Below are 18210 nucleotides of genomic sequence, written 5' to 3'. Positions count from 1 at the left end.
GCATTGTGAGGCTTACTCTGTTTCCTTCAAAGTCCTTTCTTTCTACCAGCCTAGGTGCTTATAAATTTGGAAAAGGGGGAAAAGGAGCTCAACATTACTGTGTTTGGATTTATTTCTCTTCACCTGGATGCATGAAAGTATCTTCTGAAATATGGGTCCGATGTTGCTTTGCCTTCATTCTTTGTCTCAAGGGAGTACTGTGCGACTAGATTTCCTTCACTGTACAAAGCAATGCAAACTGGAGCCATCCCTAAAACTCAAATCCTAGAATCCTTTTTCTCAGTAAAATCCCAGAACATTTCTAGTTTCTGGAATGTTCCTTGTGAACATTCTGAATATTCTGCTATATAGAAGACAAAATTCAAGGTATAATATTTGAATAAGAGAGGTTTCCTTATTGGGCTTTGGGAAACTCCCTGGTCTCTGGCCACCATATTCTGCTGGTCCAAATGCCAGCTCCAAAATGTTGAGACATGCCTGCCTTATTGTCTGTACCTCAAATGATCTGAGCATCATTGGATTCATGAGTCCCAGAGTCCCTGTGTGACTCAGCTGGTTAAGTGTCTGCCTTCGGCTCAGGTCATGATCTCAAGGTCCTGGAATTGAGCCCACTTCAGGCTCCATGCTCACTGAGGCGTCTGCTTCTCCTTCTACTCCTCTCCCCCTGCTCATGATCTCTCTCTCTCTCTCAAAAAAAAAAAAAAAAAAAAAAAAGATATAGATACATATCTATATACAGATATACTATATAAATATATATGTACTATATAGCTATATATATATATACTATATAGATTTATCTATCTCTATATATAGAGGTAGATATATATAGATATATATTCATGAGTTCATGAATCTCTGTAGTAGGGTTCATGTGCGTGGTCATTTGGTCTATTGGCTGTAAGTCCACTATAACCTGAACTTGTAATATACAGGTGCTTCTGATCCTGCCATCTGTTCGTACTTTTCCTAGTGGATGTCTTGTTTTTAACCATTTATAAAGAGATTACCACATACCCAGAAAATGCCATTCTGGCGTTTGCACTCAGCTCAGATTCTTTTGTATATTCATGTTCTCCAGGGTGGTGAGCCTGACTGCCATTAGATGGTGGTTTTGATGGATCTGTGTCCACAAATATTACCTAATGCCCTTTGCTATAGATCAGGAGTCATAACTTCAAATGCTTACAAGAGCAATACAATAACAGAAGCAAATTAGAGGGGCTACATAGGACAAACTGCCTTCCTAAGGGCAAGGTGTGATTTCTCACTTTTCATAGAGACATGATTACAAATAAATATTTCTCTATTTAATATCAATAATAATAATAATAAATAATACAAGAATGATATCATTGACAACTGATGACATTATTCCCATTGGCCCTCACAGTTCCTTCATGCCCCCTAGAAAAGAACATTTTCCAAGAGGAAAATGGCTTGAACTAGTGATTACTAAGGTCACTTTAATTTGAAATCCAGCAGTCGCAATCAATCCCTTGGGGAGTGTGCCAGGCCAATGGATCAGGTCAGAAGATATATATCAACCTCTCCATTTTGAGAAAGGATTCCAGTGTCTCAGGAAATTGGGTGGCCTTTGGACTTACCCAAGAACCACTTTCCAGATAGCTATACCATGTTTTGAGTTCCTCCTTTTTTGTGAATTTGTGTAACATTATTCAGGTCCAATCCTCTAGCACCTAAAGAAACTGGAACATCCTATTCCATGAATAAAGCACTCTCCCCAGATTGTCATTTCAATCTAGACTAGTGTCTATAATGTCCTTTTGTCTTCTCATTGGTATTGTGCTCGTGTCTGATTCTTTTTCACCTTTTGGCACTACATTTTTTTATTTCTAATAATTTAGCTGCTCATAGGGCTCAGTTGTGTGGTATGATTGGATTCAGGTGGACTCAGGAACTATCCAAGTTATTCAGGAAGCATCAATAAATAAGAGAGATGTTTGCTTTTTTTTTTTTTTTTTAAGAGTTAAGACATGAAAATTTTATGCAGTACAGTAAATAGAAAGCTTCCCAAATACCTTTCTAAGCCATCTCTTCCCCCATCCTCCCATTGAAGGGAATGGCTACATGTAAAAATCATCATCCCCACCATCATCATCTCTCTCCCTCACGCTTACAGTCACTGTCCTATCATCACTAAGCTGTTCTCCATCTTCCTATTTTCCCTGTCTCAGCCCCATGCCCTTGCTTACATGTATGTAGCCCCTTAGACTAACACAAGACCTACTCATTCCACTGTGCTCTGCGCCCAGAAAGATTAGTTCATCCCATTCTAATAATTTCAGTTGAGATTTTTTCTCCTCGGAAGGTTGTTAAATACAGTTCTCTACCTCATTATAAGAAATTATGCATTAGTTTAAAAAAATGAATAAGGAGAAAGATCGAGTTTTTGACATATCTTTTCAAGCTATTCTCTGGGTTGCATATCTACTTTATAAATGCCTGCTTCCGTATTTGCCAGTAATAAACCAGCCACCAAATCCCAAAAGATCTTGAAAAAGATACCATGCCATGAGACTTAGAATAAAACAAGAAAGTTCTCTTTCTAGGTGTCAAGAAGTGAGTGCTAAGTCATCTAGAGTTTTCTGTTTTAGAAAGCAAGACAGTTGGACATAAATTAAATCTCCTATCTTTGTTGCAGTCATAGAAAGAAACTGTTCCTGGGTATGAGGATTTATTATTCATTGGTGAATGTCACTTTTTTAAAGCTACTGAACTCGACTCTTATAGACTGAAAGATGAGAAGGATTTATTTACAGACCAAAAATGAGAGTTGGGTTAAAATGTATTCGATATTTTGTTATAAGTACATACCATTTACTTTTAAAAATCTAATGTTTCTTAATACTTTAAAATTATAATTATTTAACTATTTATGGAAAAATAAGTTAAACATTCTAAAAATTGTATGCTTTATTAACTTTCATTTTATTAAATGTACGACTCAGACTCATTTTAGTCTCTCTTCCTGGTTTCTCCTCACCTCAATGATCTCTGTATGTTCCAGAGCTAGGACTTGAATATTTTCCTTCTCTCTATTTCCACTCATTCTATGGGTAATTGTCACCCAGTCTCTAACATTAAATAATATCTGTGTGCTGATGTCTCTCAAATTTACATCACCAGTCTAGTTCCTTGCCCTGAAGTCCAGAGTCTTACATTCAACTTCCTACTCAACATCTCCCCATAATATTTAATAGGCATCTCAAACTTAACCTGTCCAAAACTGATCTGCTCTCCCTCTGTCACTCCAAACTTGATACTGTCACAGACTTTCACCATCATCATTAATAGCACTCCATTCTTCTAGTAATTCAGACCAAAACTCTTGGAGTAATTTCTGATGCCTTTCTTTCTGTTATAACCATACACAGTCCATCAGGAAAAAACATGTTAGTTCTACCTTTGAAATATATTCAGAACTCATTTAGTTCTTACTTCCTCCTCTGCTGACATCCTGGTCCCAGAAACCATCCTCTCTGGCCCAAATTACTGCAAAAGCCTCCTAACTGGTCTCACTGTTTCTCCCCTTGTCCCTATTCAGTTCTGTAGAAATAATTTGTTGTCCCAGTCACCTGTGCCCATTGATTAATATCTTCTTAGTCATTTCTCCACTGGGACTCAGAAGGGCTCTGATGCATGTACACTATCTGTATCTCTCTTTATTTTTACCTGGGTTTTATCTCCCCTGCTCTCTCTTCTATAGCTAGCAATGCCCTCTTTGATCTAAAGCAATCCCTTCAACAAAAATGGAAATAGAATATTGGCCTTCTGGATTACATGGTCATGTTCTTGAATATAATTAGGATATAATACATTCATTGGACTGCTTTATAGATAAAGAGGATTACATTTAATGAAATACACTGGAAGAGTCAGATGAATGCTATTGGCTCAAAGCTGTTGATTTAATTAAGACACTAAGTTAAGACTAACTGAAAGAGAAGTTCCCCTTCCTTGTGGAGACTCATAATATCCAATAATATTATAATTGTAACTTTCCGGGCTGACATGAAAAACTTTGGGAGCAAAATGACTGACAAAGTATAGAGGAAAATTTTCTTATTGCTTTCGTATTGGTAACTTAGATACCCAGCTAAGGAGAAAAAATTCTCAATACCCAATATATAAAATAATAACAATAATAAATCGAAGTCCAGATGCCCCTTTCATGGCTAATTGTGTTCTAACTGATTCATCTCTCTCAATCATAATCTCAGGCACCTAACCTCTGATTTATATAAGCAGCAAAAAGAAAGGGAAATCAAGATCTAGATCTATCTACCTATCATCTGTCATCTACTTACCTGTCAATCTATCTGAAACCATTGAAGTCAAAGTTGTTCAGTTTTTCATTTGTCTCCCTATAGGAAGGAGGATACTAGTCTTTTTCTCTGCAAGCCAACCCGAGGGGGAGGGCTTCAGAAGAATCCCTCATAGAGAATGGAGTTGTCTGGCAGAAAGAGGAATGAGAATCCCCAGGTAGATATTTTATATATAGTGTAGTAGTTGCTGATCTGTCTTCTGTGCTTATTGAGCAAGAGGAGGAAAATTGGTGAAAATTGACAGGTTGAAAAGAAGGAGAGCTGTCTAATTCAAACAATTTGGCAAGTCAGTGATGTGAATTTCCTATGCATCAAATGTATATCAAAGAAGGTACCTGAGCTTGACCACCAAGTGAAGGAAAGCCAACAACCTGAGACCATAGGGTATACTTCCAGGGGTGGGAGTAAGGAGGTGACTGGAAAAGGTTGAGCTTCTCCTATATCACGGAATTATGCAGTGAGAAGTCACCCTCAACCTGCTCTTGGGCTTTCCAAAAGACTCATTTTTATCATGGAGAACAAACATTTTCCATATCCAACAAATGGAAAGCATTAGGGAAGAGTCAGGGGTAATGAGGGATACAGCAATAGCCAGGAAAGGACTGACAACACAATCTGTCCCATCCCAGCCCTAAAAGACCACAGGCAAGAAGACATAAAAGAAAGAGGAAGGAGATAAGATGGGGGGAGACTATTCTAAATACTGAAGTGAATAGAGGAATGAATCAGCAAGTACAAGTCCTCCAGCAGCACACTCCTCCCCATTCTCCAAGCCTCTCAGCCAATGCTCAAGGAGGTACCTTGGGTAGATGTGTGGAGAGAATAAGATAAAAAAAATTTCGTTTTGGACTGGACCAAGTTTTTTTAGTCCTGAAAGTGATGAGAAGATTAGAGGATCTGTTAAACATTTATTTAAGGAGATGGAGATTTGGCAGTACAGTTTTGAAGGCAATCATCGGAAGGAAGGAAGGAAGGAAAGGAAGGAAGGGGGAAGGTAAGAAGGGAAGGAAAGAAGGAAGAGAGGGAGGGAGGGATGGAAGGAAAGAAGAAAGGAAGGGAGGAAGGAAGGCAGGTAGGCAGGCGGGAAGGAATATAAGAAGGAAATGATAAAAAGAAACCCATTTCTGTTTTTGTTCCACCAATTTCAGAATGTACATAAAATGTGTAATCAAGCAAGAATTTCTTTGCCCTCAGCAGAGAACTCTCTGCATAACCATGGCTAATTATTTTTCCTACCTCTCTAATGGGATATCTGAGAAAATTCCTTGAGTGAATGGGATAGGACGGAAGTCCCTGGAGAACCCTTTGGAGACAAGGCTGGATCAACATGCCTGATGAACTTTCCCTTTGAGGATAAGGGGTTTTCTCTTGAACTCAATTAGTCTCAAAGGATTGGAAACCCTTCTCATTCACAGACATTGCATTCTCTTTGGAGGCAGTTCTTCTGAGGGAGCAATTAGAGTAACAGTCTGATGCAGAGATCAGAATGTATTTGTGGTTCTCCTTGAGAAAATGTGTATGCATCTAAAAATAGACCCCACTTTTAATTACATGTTTATGTAGTATTAAATTCCATTCTCCTGGAGATCTACCATAGGGAAGCTGATACAGTAGCAATCTGCGGGGTTTTCTCCCACTCTCTGCAGAGCTGAGTCTGGGAGAAGGGATGAAGGGGTTATGGAGATGAAAGATAGCGCAGAGCTGTGATCATTTCTCTGTAACCCTGGCCCTTTAATTTGTGTGTTTCTGGCTTCCTCTTTTTATCCTAGATTCAGACCTGACACATTTCTCATAATTTTCTTTGAAAAATCATTCAGTGTGCTGAGGTTAAAGAGAGTCTGTGATTACTTACCACACCTATGATAAAGCAAGTTCAAAAAGGAGGGACAAGGATAGAACCCTCCTTGTTTGATAATCCCTGAGATGATATCTGGATTTTATCATGCTCAGCTCCCCAGAAAGGCTATCTATCAGAAGGAATGTTAGAATGCTCACTTTTTAAATTCACTTACAGCCAAACCCCTGAGATCAAACTCAGCTCTTCCCATCCCCAACTCCCCTCTGAGCACCTAACTGCCACTTCTCAGATGAAAGAGCATCTCCCACTGTGGAACACTAGAATTCCATAGCATTTTTATTCAAGGGAATTTTATCTGAATACAGTCTGAAGCACTTTTGACTCTTTCATACAGGTCTTAAAACATACTGGGTATTTTGAATTTGTCCCTTCTACTTAAAGTAACACAGAAATGAGTCAGCACTCCAACGCAAATTATTTATAACAGACTTTCTTCAGACCTTAGAAAAATAAAAATAGATAAATGAACTATGTCTACTTTATATTTATCAGGTATGCCCTCTTTTTATTGTTAAAAATGGGGGGGGTGAGTGGTTTAAACACAACAATCTGTATTTCACTAACAGATGCAAATTGTGTCTTTATCTCAGGAACCTGAGATATTATCCAGGAGAATCTTGAAGCTACAGACCAGCCATATCTTAGGTTTTGTTAGTGTGGTCTATGGGCTAACAGCAGCAAAATGGCCTGTGAGGTCAGGGGGTGGTGAGGGTTTGTTAACAGTGCAGCTTTCTGGATCCCACCTAAGAACTACTAGAAGTACGTTCTGGAAATCTGCATTTTAGCAAGTTCCCAGATGCTCACTAGGTTTAAAAGTCTTCAAAAGCAGTTATGACTGCATAAAACCAAAAAGTCCTCTCCTTCCTCCACAAACTATAAGCTTCCAAAACAAAGAACTACTTGACTTTCCCTCCTACTGGTTCGTGTTTCTCACTTCCTGTCTCTGTTCTCTGTCCAATTTCTCTTATCTTCTATTCATTTTTTTTTAATTTAAATTTACTTCTGACAAAATCACCTCCAAGAACTCCTTCCTAATGTCTCTAGGATGTTACTTGTGACTTCCCTGTGTTTCCAGACAGTCTGTCAAGCTCAACCGTGTACTTGTTCTGCATGTTAGCTATTCCTATATTCTGTGTAGAGTGGGTGTCTCTTGAGGGCAGAAAAAATGTCCTATAGGTTTATTTTTTTTTTTAATTTCAGGACCTAGCAGAGTATCTTATATATAGCAGAAACTATATATGAGATGGATTAACAGAAGGAAATAAAACAAAGTTTTATTACATGCTCAAGGAGGCCCTAAAGAAATGAGCAAGACAGATTATGTACTTTTTATGCAAAGATTCTTTGAGGAATTGACAGGACAAAGAAAAGCTTGGGAGCTTCAATTGATATGAAATTCTAGCCAGATTTTAGACCACAATAGTAAGGCAGCAAACGAAATAACAAGGGTTTTTTACTCAGCCTCCTTGGCTCTTAATTTCCCATCTCTGGTGTTAAGGATATCTCTCTACCTTCTGGTACAGGAAAGGTACCTTTCATGTGAGAGATTTATTTCCGGCTTTCAAGGGGACAGAGAAGGATCTGGATGCCCATTTTGTACAGGTTTTCTCTTAAGTAACATGTATTTAAAATAATCAATATGCAAAGCGGTCCATCTTAGGGAGGCTGGCCTTGGCCCCACCTATGCAAATTATTTAAATTCTTATGTTTATGATGTTCTTATCTATAATAATAGTATGAAAGTGGCTGGATTTTTTTTTTTTTGAGCATTATATAAAATAATCCAAGGGACTTTTCACATAGTTCCTGGCACATGGGAAATATTCAATAAATGTTAATTGGTTAAAGTAATACAAATACCACATAGACACATACCTGACACACAATTGTTTACTGCATGACTGACATACAAATGAGTAAATGATGAATAAGTGAATGAATGAATGAATGAATGAATGGGATTTTGAAAGTAGCTTGTCTGGTCTTGATCTTCTTTCTGTTTTGTATATATTCCAGTTTCCCTTATTCAGGCAAGCTTAGTTATTGTCTTTTACAGAACTCTGTTAAACTGTGTTGCCTTTATCCCTGAAGGTACACAATGTTATTTTAGTTGTTAAATGTTTAAGTATTTATTACATTTTAATAGCTGCATATTTATTTTTAGGCATTTGGGGAAAAATATAAGTCCTACATAAGCACTACGATTTCACAGACATTTTTATTTAGAGTAAGTTTAAAAAAGTCATTGAAGTTAAAATATAAGTAATCTATTTAAGAAAATTATTAATTTAATGTAAGAAGTATATGGATATGACAAAGTTGTAAGGTTTAAGCCACTAACTTTTTATTCCTTTTACAGTTAAATTTCTCTTTATAAATTCAAATATTTGCTACTAATATTATTATTAGTGTTGAAGTTTTAGAATATAAATGAGGTTCGGTGGGGTGAGGTTTGGAGCCCATGACCAAGAAAGAATTCTTGAGACATCTTTGGTGCAAAATAGTGGTTTATTAAAGCACAGGGACAGGACCCATGGCATAAAGAGATGCTGCATTGGGCTTGTGAGAGGCAGTGGGTTATATACTGTGAGGTTAGGGGAGGTAAGGAAAAAGGGAGGTTTCAAAAGAACTTTCATATGCTGAAGAGGACCTAAAAGATCCCTGAGGCCTTGAGGCCTTGAGGCCTTGCCATTATCAGGTTAAGATTGTTTATCCCCTCTAGCAAGGTATTAACATAAAATGGGAGATTCCTGGAAGAATGTCACACCTGTCCCACCCAGGAGTGAAAGGAAGATTGTAGGGTGTCAACTTCTGCTTTGGTCTCAGCTTGCCTTCTGTTCCCATCAGTAGTTCTTTGTTCAAAAGCTCATGCTCTTTCTCTTTTCCTATATTCTATACTGCTTTCTGCTTTAGGCAGATATCTACATCTCTTTTCTCTACATTTGACCTCGCCTTATTTTTTTCTTGCATTTTGCCCACTCCATACTCTGCTGCTGTTGCTACACTATAGCTTGTCCCTGTGTACAATTCCCTGCCACGTGCCTGCTAGTTGCTGTGACCACGAGGCTTTTCCCAATGGACCTCCACTGACCATCTGTCTCTTCTCTTAGGTTTCACACCCTGTTGGGGAGTCTGTTCCCATACTTTTGGAATGATAAATTTGGACAGTTTCAACCCTATATGAGAGAGAAAGGAGCTGCTTCAGAATATGTTATAAGTAGGGTCACCTTCAGGGAAGTCCTCTCAGAGAACAATCAGTAACCACATTTTTATGTTCTCCTTTGTTCTAAGGGCCCCTCCTAACTGCCTCCCTCACACTTCAGATGGAGGGACCGGCTAAAATGCTTCTGGGTACTTTACTTTTTAATACTTTATGGCCTATTACTCAGTTGTTAATTTTATGACTGATAACCTCTTTTAATGAGAATTAGACTGAAGTGCACAAATACTTGTCTAAAACAATATGAGTCCATGACATATTAAGGATTTCTATCAGAGATTTTCCATATTTCCGGGACCTTCTCTAAGATACTCTCTATTCTCTCTTTTAAAATATGGTAATTTAAGTGGCTATTATGCACATAATTTTATTTTTGAAATACATAATAACCCTACAGGAAACCTAATTATAAGTCATTGTAACAAAGAGGAGTAAATAATCCGCATGAAAATGGTCTCCTTTGAAAGCTTTTTAGGAAACAAAATTAAATTCTACGAAGGAAGAAAATCTAATTTTATATGACAGAGTTTTTTTGTTTTTTTTTGCATGCAAATAACAAATTTTGGCAATTTCACATAAAAATATTTTTCTTAACTGGATATTTGTAGTAATGTGTGATTCCTAGGCCAATTTATAAATATTTCCTATTCTGTTTGGGTTACATCAAATTATTTTAAAAATGCCAATGAATAAAAATAGTGTCTGGAGCAATAGCTTTTAAAAATTTTGCAAGGTAAAACAGAAAGAAACAAGTAAGCAACACAGAATATAAACACATGGGATAAAGTTTAAATGGAGTGATTTAGAGAAAATAAAAATATAACAGGGAATCATCAAGAATGGTCTCTATTATGTTGGAAAGTTAATACAGTATACATTTGATCTTTTTCTTTTTTCTTTCCTGAATAATTTTCAGTAATTAAATACTCTTTGCTCCATTTTTGTTTTCCGTGTGTACTTCCTGAAGGTACAGAGTAGGCTAAGGTAGCTGGGCTGCAGAGTCAAGTAGGTAAGTTCAGAATCTACGCTAGAGTTGAAACTAGATTATGCAGTACCTTATTAGTCAACACAGAAAGAAGCCATTGAAGGATATAGTCTGATTTGTGGTTGAAAAAAAAAAAAAAACCACCTCTGGCTATAGTATGAAGGATAGTTAGTGTGGATGAAAAGACCAGTTAAAAGGGTCAGTTAGTGGGTCACCTGGGTGACTCAGGCAATGAAGCATCTGCCTTCAGCTCAGGTCATGATCTCAGGGTCCTAGAATCGAGTCTCACATGAGGTCCTCTGCTCAGTGGGAGTCAGCTTCTCCCTCTCATTCTCCCTCCCTCCCCCTACCTTCAAATAAATAAACAAAATTTAAAAAAAAAAAAAAAAGGAAAGATGAGTTAGGAAGGTTTGTTGGAAGGATGAGATGATGATATGATAATTTAAACTAAGATGGTGGCTATAGAGATGGAGAAACAAGAGTGAGCTTGAGGATGGCCTGGATATGAGATTACATGAAAAAGATTATGGAAATATGAAAGATACTTACCTCTAGCTTCCTGGCTTATGTAACTCCATGGTTGGTGATTTCATTTACCAATACTGGGAAATAATGGGAGAAGACCCATTTTGAGGTCCTGTTTTATAAAAAAATAACTGGAAAGTACTTTTAAAATTTAGTAAGCCTTGTGAGCCTTGGGGAGTTGCTCTTTTCTGGACTTGGTTTATTCATCTCCAAAATGAGGTGTTTACACCAAAAGACCTAATCAGTACCTACTGGAATTACAATGTTGTCATTACGATTTCAATTGTGTGTATATTTAGAGAAAAGCAGAAAATTATATACTGGAAGCGATAAGCTGAAGATTTGAATCTAATGTTAAAGGAAAAGGGATCAAAATAGATGTCTAGGAAAGGGAATGGTATAATGAAACTGTAATTTGAAGGATATTATTCTGACAGCTGGACTGAAGCAGGAGAGAAATCAACGGATGGGAAATCAGAAAAGAGGCTGAATCAATGAAGGCCCAAATTGTAGTAGGAACTCTAGAATAAGGAAGATTAGAGTTTTAGACAGTGTGTAGAATGAATTAGCAGTATCTGCTAATGTAAGCCAGAAAATAAAAGAGAGAAACTAAAACTGACAATTTACATTGTTTTCAAGCCTTGAAAATGAAAATGGAGACACAAGAATGCATATAAGGGATATTTTAGGACACTTGAAGATGATCAGTTTATCTGACATGCTGTGTGTATAGCAAAGCCATATTCCAGAAAGTAAATTACTCTTTCTAAGGAAAATTATCACTCAGTAATAGGAGCAGATGTAGCTTTACCTTCAAAATATTATTAAATAACGTTTTAAAAGGACGTGCAGAAATTCATTTAAAAATTATAGTTGGTACTAATAATAATCTCTACTACTTATTCTAAAACTTCTGTTCTTACTTGTTCTCTGATTTCATATTTTCAGCTCCATGTGGTGGCCATTTTTCAGCTCCCAGTGGATTGATTCTCTCCCCGGGATGGCCAGGATACTACAAAGACTCCTTGAATTGTGAGTGGGTGATTGAAGCTGAACCTGGACACTCTATCAAAATTACATTTGAAAGGTCTCTACAAATATTTTTCTACCTTTAAAAAACTACAGATTATCTAAAAGAATAGTTGGCATTATCCATTTTATTTACTAAATCAATGTATAATTTTAATGCAATAGTTGATTTCTGTGCCTTGAATGTTTCAGTTTGTCCCTTTGAACCTTTCAGGCTGCTTTCAAGTTAATTTTCTATTTGTTTAATGTTCTGTCAGTACTATGGAGATATGCAAAATGGACCTTTTTTGCTTTATATACATATGCTTTATATGCATATGCTTTATATACATATATGCACTACTGAGATAAGAACATGTGACCTTTAACTTAATGAGTTTACTTGTCCTGATTTTAAAGGGCCTGTGTGTTCTGCTGTATTTTGAATGGCAAAGTGCTATAAACACATTTGCATTTATATTGTAATACAGCATAAAACACTTAAACACACCACTTGCATATCTATACCCTCAAGTCCTTCAGAAAAATGGCTATGTCAAATTAATGTGTGTTAATGATTGGCCAGTTGAGCATTTTTTTCCTAGGAAAAATAGTTTTGTGATCAAATAATCTATGCCATGAAAGATTACAATATTAAATATTAAAAAGTTAAAAGACTAAAGCTTCCGGTCTGTGATTGGATCACTATTTACAAATTGAAATGGAAGTTATGTATATAATTTCCCAATTATATTGTCAACTCCCATCATCTTTCAATCCCTTTATTTTAAAAAAGGAAACTTTGTAAGCATTATATTCACATAGAAAATATAAACATAGCAGAATTATACTGATGATTGAATTTTACAAATATAACATGATCTTTCCCTAATACAAGAAGTTCTTCATTGAATTAATTTATCCATACTAGTGTTAAAACTCGAGAAGAAAACAAATTCTATTTGACAGCTGTAAAGTATTAAACATTTCACACAAGACCATCCTACCTTACTGTGGCCTATACAACTTTACTATAACTGAATTTGTTTGCTATGGCTGTCTAATAAGATACCACAGGCCAAGTGGCTTAACCAACAGAAATCTATTTCCTCACAGTTCAGGAGGTTGGATGTCTGAGATCAAGGTGTCAACAGGGTTGTTTCTTCTGAGGCCTTTTTCCTTGACTTATATAGTTGGCTATCTTCTCCCTATATCTTCACCTGGTCTTCTCTCAGTGTATGTCTGTTGCTGAATTTTCTCTTCTTATAAGGAGATCAGTCATGCTGGACCACCTGTATGTTCTCATTTTACCTTAATTATATCTTTAAAAGACACTTCTCTAAATATAGGCACATTCTGTGGTACTAGGGGTTAGGACTTCACGTATGAATTTTAGAGGGATATAATTCAGCCCATAACAATGACTTACACATTTTTTTTTAAGTTTATATTTAGAATACTTTGGCAGAGTTTTTTGTTATGATGTAGAAATCATACCCTTTATTCAATGATATAGCCTGTGTTGCCATAGCAATTTTAGTGAAAAGCATATGATGTATTCAGAATAAAATCTTCATCAAATAACAGTGTTCCATGAATGTGGGACCCAAATTAACCAAACTTACTTTAATTCTATTTGGTTTGGATTATGTAATATAACATAATAATATTGATTATATCATTTAATAATTTAAAAAAATTATATTTATTCATGTCAATGAGAAATTTATTGCATATTTAATTTCTTAAATTTGCATCACACTTGAAGGATTAGCATATTTTCCTATCATAACTGATTCATCTTAAATAAGTACATTCTTATAGGTACAAGTACATAATTTTAATACTTCCTGTTTTGGACATAACATTATTCTGTATGAGGTATTATGATGTTAAGACAACTGAAAATGTATTACACTCGCATACTTTATAACATCTCTCACCCATATATTTCTTACCGTATCATTACCCTTCAATATCTAAATAAAAATGCTTGAGCCTCATCTTATATGCAGAGGAAAGTGGGGGCTCTCCTTAAATTTCAGAACTTCTGGGCTGCATTTGTTTACTTCTGGCTCTGAAATCCTGCTCTTAGCCTCATCTCAGTTGTGAGCTCTGGAGGCTGCTACCCTCCTCAACTCCTTATTTGTATCACTGTCCGTCCTTCTCACAAAAACCTTAATACAGGGGATAACCAAAGAGGATTACTGCACTGTCTTAAATTTTTCCTGGTAATCCCCATCTCGGGAATGATTGTGTGTATCTCTCCAGTGCCCTCTCTTATCCCAGACTCTTCACTGCCTCTGGCCTTGTCCACACCCAGGATCTTCAACCCTTCTTCTTCTACCTCTCAGTACTCCTTCCAGTATAAAGCAGGGTAAACTTCTACTCTTACTTTATTATGCAGAGCAATTTAACTGTTTGTTTCTGTGAGCTTCCAAGTGGGTGATGTTGGGGGTTGGGACTGGGGGTGGATTTTGTTTTTCTTTACAAACTTGCAAATTTAGATTTTGTTCCTTAATCAAAGATTAGTGTTCTCTTAAGAATTCACTCTTTCTCCACCTCCCAGCTGACTCCAGTGGTAGACAACTTTAAAAATAGCTCATTTTCATTATTTTATATTCAGTTTAAAGCCACACATAAGCATAAAATGGTATCACTAGAAAATTAGTTTAAGTTTTATTAGTACAAAGTGCATTGTTTTATGAAAAAAGCATCTCCTGGTTTGCTAATGAGAGTCATTAACCATCATGAAATAAATAAATAACACATGATATCTCTGAGCCCTAAGTAGGTGATCTAGAGTTGCCAACTCAAGAAGCAGATTGCAAAGCAGTGCTGATCATTCATAGCACCGCACTTGTGACTTTTGATTTTATACTTCTGTCTGAAGACACATTTTCTCTGTCCAAAGTTTTTAACATGTATGTTCTATCCCTACTAATAGGCAGTTACATGGGTCTCTTTGCTGCTTGTTTATTGTGGGCAGATATCTTCAGAATTCTCTAAAGTGAATTAATGTACATTCTATAGCCTGTATTCTAAGTTAAACCATCCCAGACTTCCCTTCCTGATTAAAAAAACAAACAAACAAAAAAAACTCAGCAATTTTTATAAACTGTAATGCCAGTTAAATAGACAAAAATACAATTTAATTTTGATAAATATACTTACTTAGCACTTTTTACGCTGCTACTTTCTTATTCTCTTATCTGCTTACTGTGACACAAATCCTTTAAGGTAGGATGTAAGCAAGAGTCACACTGAAAAGTGATTTTCAATGCTAGACTTTGTGCACAGCAACAATAAACAGTTCTGTAGGTCAGCCAGAACAGGCTTGTGGTGAGAAAAGATTCCCAGAGTCTAAAGTTTTTTTCTTCTTCCTGTGAGCACCACGGAGCCAGACTTGTCAACTGTGCCTCTTTTCTTAATCCCTAAGTCACCCTCTGAAGCAAATTAAATTGCTTGATACCAATGATACCGATGTGTGTATGTATATATATACACAAACATACATACACACACGTTTATATGAAACTATTCCTTGTTAATTAACTCAAACATGGGAAGAATCAAAAGTTAGAAATACATTAAGAATTATATTGATGTTATTTTCACTATTTTAGAATAGACAGGGCATAGCTATATCGGTATATTTCTTTTGAATTCTACTTTATATAACTAAAATTAATGAAGTCTCTGTTCTTAAAAAAATGTTCTTACGGAAAAGTTTGGGGGCTTGAGTCCTCTATCTACCTTTCCCTCCTATATGTACACACATAACACACACACACACCCCCATAAGATTCTTGAGTTGGAGCTATTTGAAAGAAAAATTATATAAATACCCTCCTACATTTCTTCTTTTCTAAAGATCCTTTAAGGGTATGAGATTTTGCTTTAGGCTTGTCCATATCCCATGTGTTTTGTCAGAAAATTGATTCCTTTAAAATAATACACCTCTTAAAGAGCCATCACATGGTTAGGAGTAGCTCAGTCACAAAACAGTGAGCAAGGAACTTGCTCAAGTTAAAAAATAAACACGAGGTTTATCCATTAGGTTAGAGGTATAAAATAGTCACTTTGAAATTAGAAATATGAACATCTGTCACTTCTTTGTTTACTGATCCTATAATATCTTTGTGTTTCATTTCCCTTATAAGATTGTTTTAAAAATAAGATATCCTCTTTGAAGTATTGAATAAGAATTATGACTTGAAAAACCTAATTCCCTTCTGATTTCCAACCAAGCTCTTGTAAGAACACTGATTGCTAGCTCTTTAATAGTTTCTGTCATTCTGAGAATACTTTTTCATAGAATTTGGTTCCAAATAAGGAATTGTGTTTTTTACTGAATTATGTCACTTGCTTTCTTGTACCCAGGAATAATTTAAACTAATTGGGTTAAAATGAAATTTTAAGTAAATACTATAATGAAGATGATAGCATAGCCATTTTCCTATATTCTCAAATATAACAGTTGACTAGATTTAATCTACAGGGGTAAAAACCAAAAACAAAAACAAACAAAAACTAAAAAACATCACAAATATATTAGCCACTATTTGGCTCCTTGAAATTGTCTCAAATACCTTAAGTCAATGAAATCTGAAGAAATTGAATTTCCTATCAAACACAAAACAAAATAATAATGCCAAAGAACATATGTGGTTTTTAAACTGCTTATCTCTTACATAGGTGAAAAGTTTACAAGTCTTATTTTCAGACCTGCAGAGGAATTTTGCTTTGTTTCTTCCAACAGTTTCTCAATTTTCTCAATATTTGGCAGTTTCTAAATGAACTCATTTACTATTAATCATCCTAAGCCCATCCTTTTATCCCTTTTCCTGTCCTCAACTCCTAGACCATAACTATCAGTATCACTCTTCCAGATAGCCACTTTTTTTTTTAACTTTTAAATTAATGAGGACTATTTCAATTTGATCAGAATGACTTTGGATTACATCAAGAATGTTTTTAAAAGATAACAAAAACTGAGTAAGATTAGGCTCAATTTCATTTTTAATATCATCTACTGGTTCCACAGCATTTGTTTATGATAAACAATAAATTTAATGTCATAAACAAATGAATACTAGATTGAGGCAGTTTATGAGAGATGTATATGACTATCTTGAAACACAAAATGAAAGAAATTAAAATTATTGTGTAAACCTAATTCATTTCTCTTGTTACTCTAATGTATTTTTATAGTTCCTTAGGGCAAATCTGTGATCATTTTCTTTTTAAGGGTTCACTCCTACTGAACAGTGTTCTCTATATCACCCGTTAATGTTGCTATTCTATTAAGAATTGTCTCTTTATGTTTCAATTCAAAGTAATCTCTGACTCTTCTGTGCATTTTAATTTGGTTATTATCAGCTGACTAACTATCCAAGTGAAACTCCAATTTTAATACTCCAATAGACTGACTACAAAACAACCAAATAATGAATTCACAATGTACAATCGTCTGATCATTTACTTAAAGGACATAATGTGTTCCTATACATTTCCTATTCTAAATTTTATTTTTGGAAAAGTTATTTTTAGACCAATGCAATATATTCCATATTGCAAAATAAAAACCAAGATAAGCTTATGAAATTCATTCATTTTAATAAGTATATTGCTTAACAAGGTGTAAAAGTGGTACAGATTGAAACATATTTCAATTGCACTTTTTAAATAGCATTTAAAATGCTATTTTATTAATAATATTTTATGCATGTTAAAAGTGGCTTTGTGTTGATTGCATTTATAAAATATGCGTCTTTTAAGAGAATCAAAAACATTAGCAGTAAGTACCACCAAAAATCTAAAAATAAAACCAGCCAGTGTACCGTAGCATAGTATAGTGGTTAGGGATGGAAAGACTTGATTTGAACTATTTAAGTTCTTCAGGCCTCAGTTTTCTTATCTGAAAAATGAGTATGATAATAGATGCTAACTTACAGGGTTAGTATGAGCTTTGGATAAATGAATATAGATAAAATATTTATCAGAACAAGCACTTAGTGAACATCAACTACATCATTGTTATTATCATTACCTACTTATAATTAGGATCACTATTTTGAAATGAAACTGTACCAAGTTTTTAATGGCCAAAGTAGATTTGTCAAAAAAAAAAAAAAGACCACATTATAAAGCAGAAGTCAGATTTGAAATATATACACAAGTAAGATGAGAATCTGATTAATAGATTAAAGATAAGTATGAATCATGTAGTTTTCCATACAAGGAAGAAGGTAAAAGAAAGGTG

The 18210-nt window shown here is 35.3% G+C and overlaps 1 protein-coding gene across 5 annotated transcripts in view; it reads left to right on the top strand.

The window, feature by feature from the left end:
• CSMD3 (CUB and Sushi multiple domains 3) overlaps nucleotides 1-18210 on the top strand; it is a 1246643-nt gene that overhangs the window by 816815 nt on the left and 411618 nt on the right. For all 5 annotated transcript variants that reach the window (XM_032316321.1, XM_032316320.1, XM_032316319.1 and 2 more), the window contains one exon: nucleotides 11886-12024. In XM_032316321.1, coding sequence (XP_032172212.1) covers nucleotides 11886-12024 — 139 coding nt within the window. The remainder of the gene's footprint in view (nucleotides 1-11885; nucleotides 12025-18210) is intronic.

The sequence above is a fragment of the Mustela erminea genome, chromosome 16 (assembly GCF_009829155.1).
Source record: "Mustela erminea isolate mMusErm1 chromosome 16, mMusErm1.Pri, whole genome shotgun sequence".
NCBI lineage: Eukaryota > Metazoa > Chordata > Mammalia > Carnivora > Mustelidae > Mustela > Mustela erminea.
The sequence above is the reverse complement of the archived record's forward strand: the minus strand, read 5'-3'. Positions and strand labels throughout refer to the sequence as shown.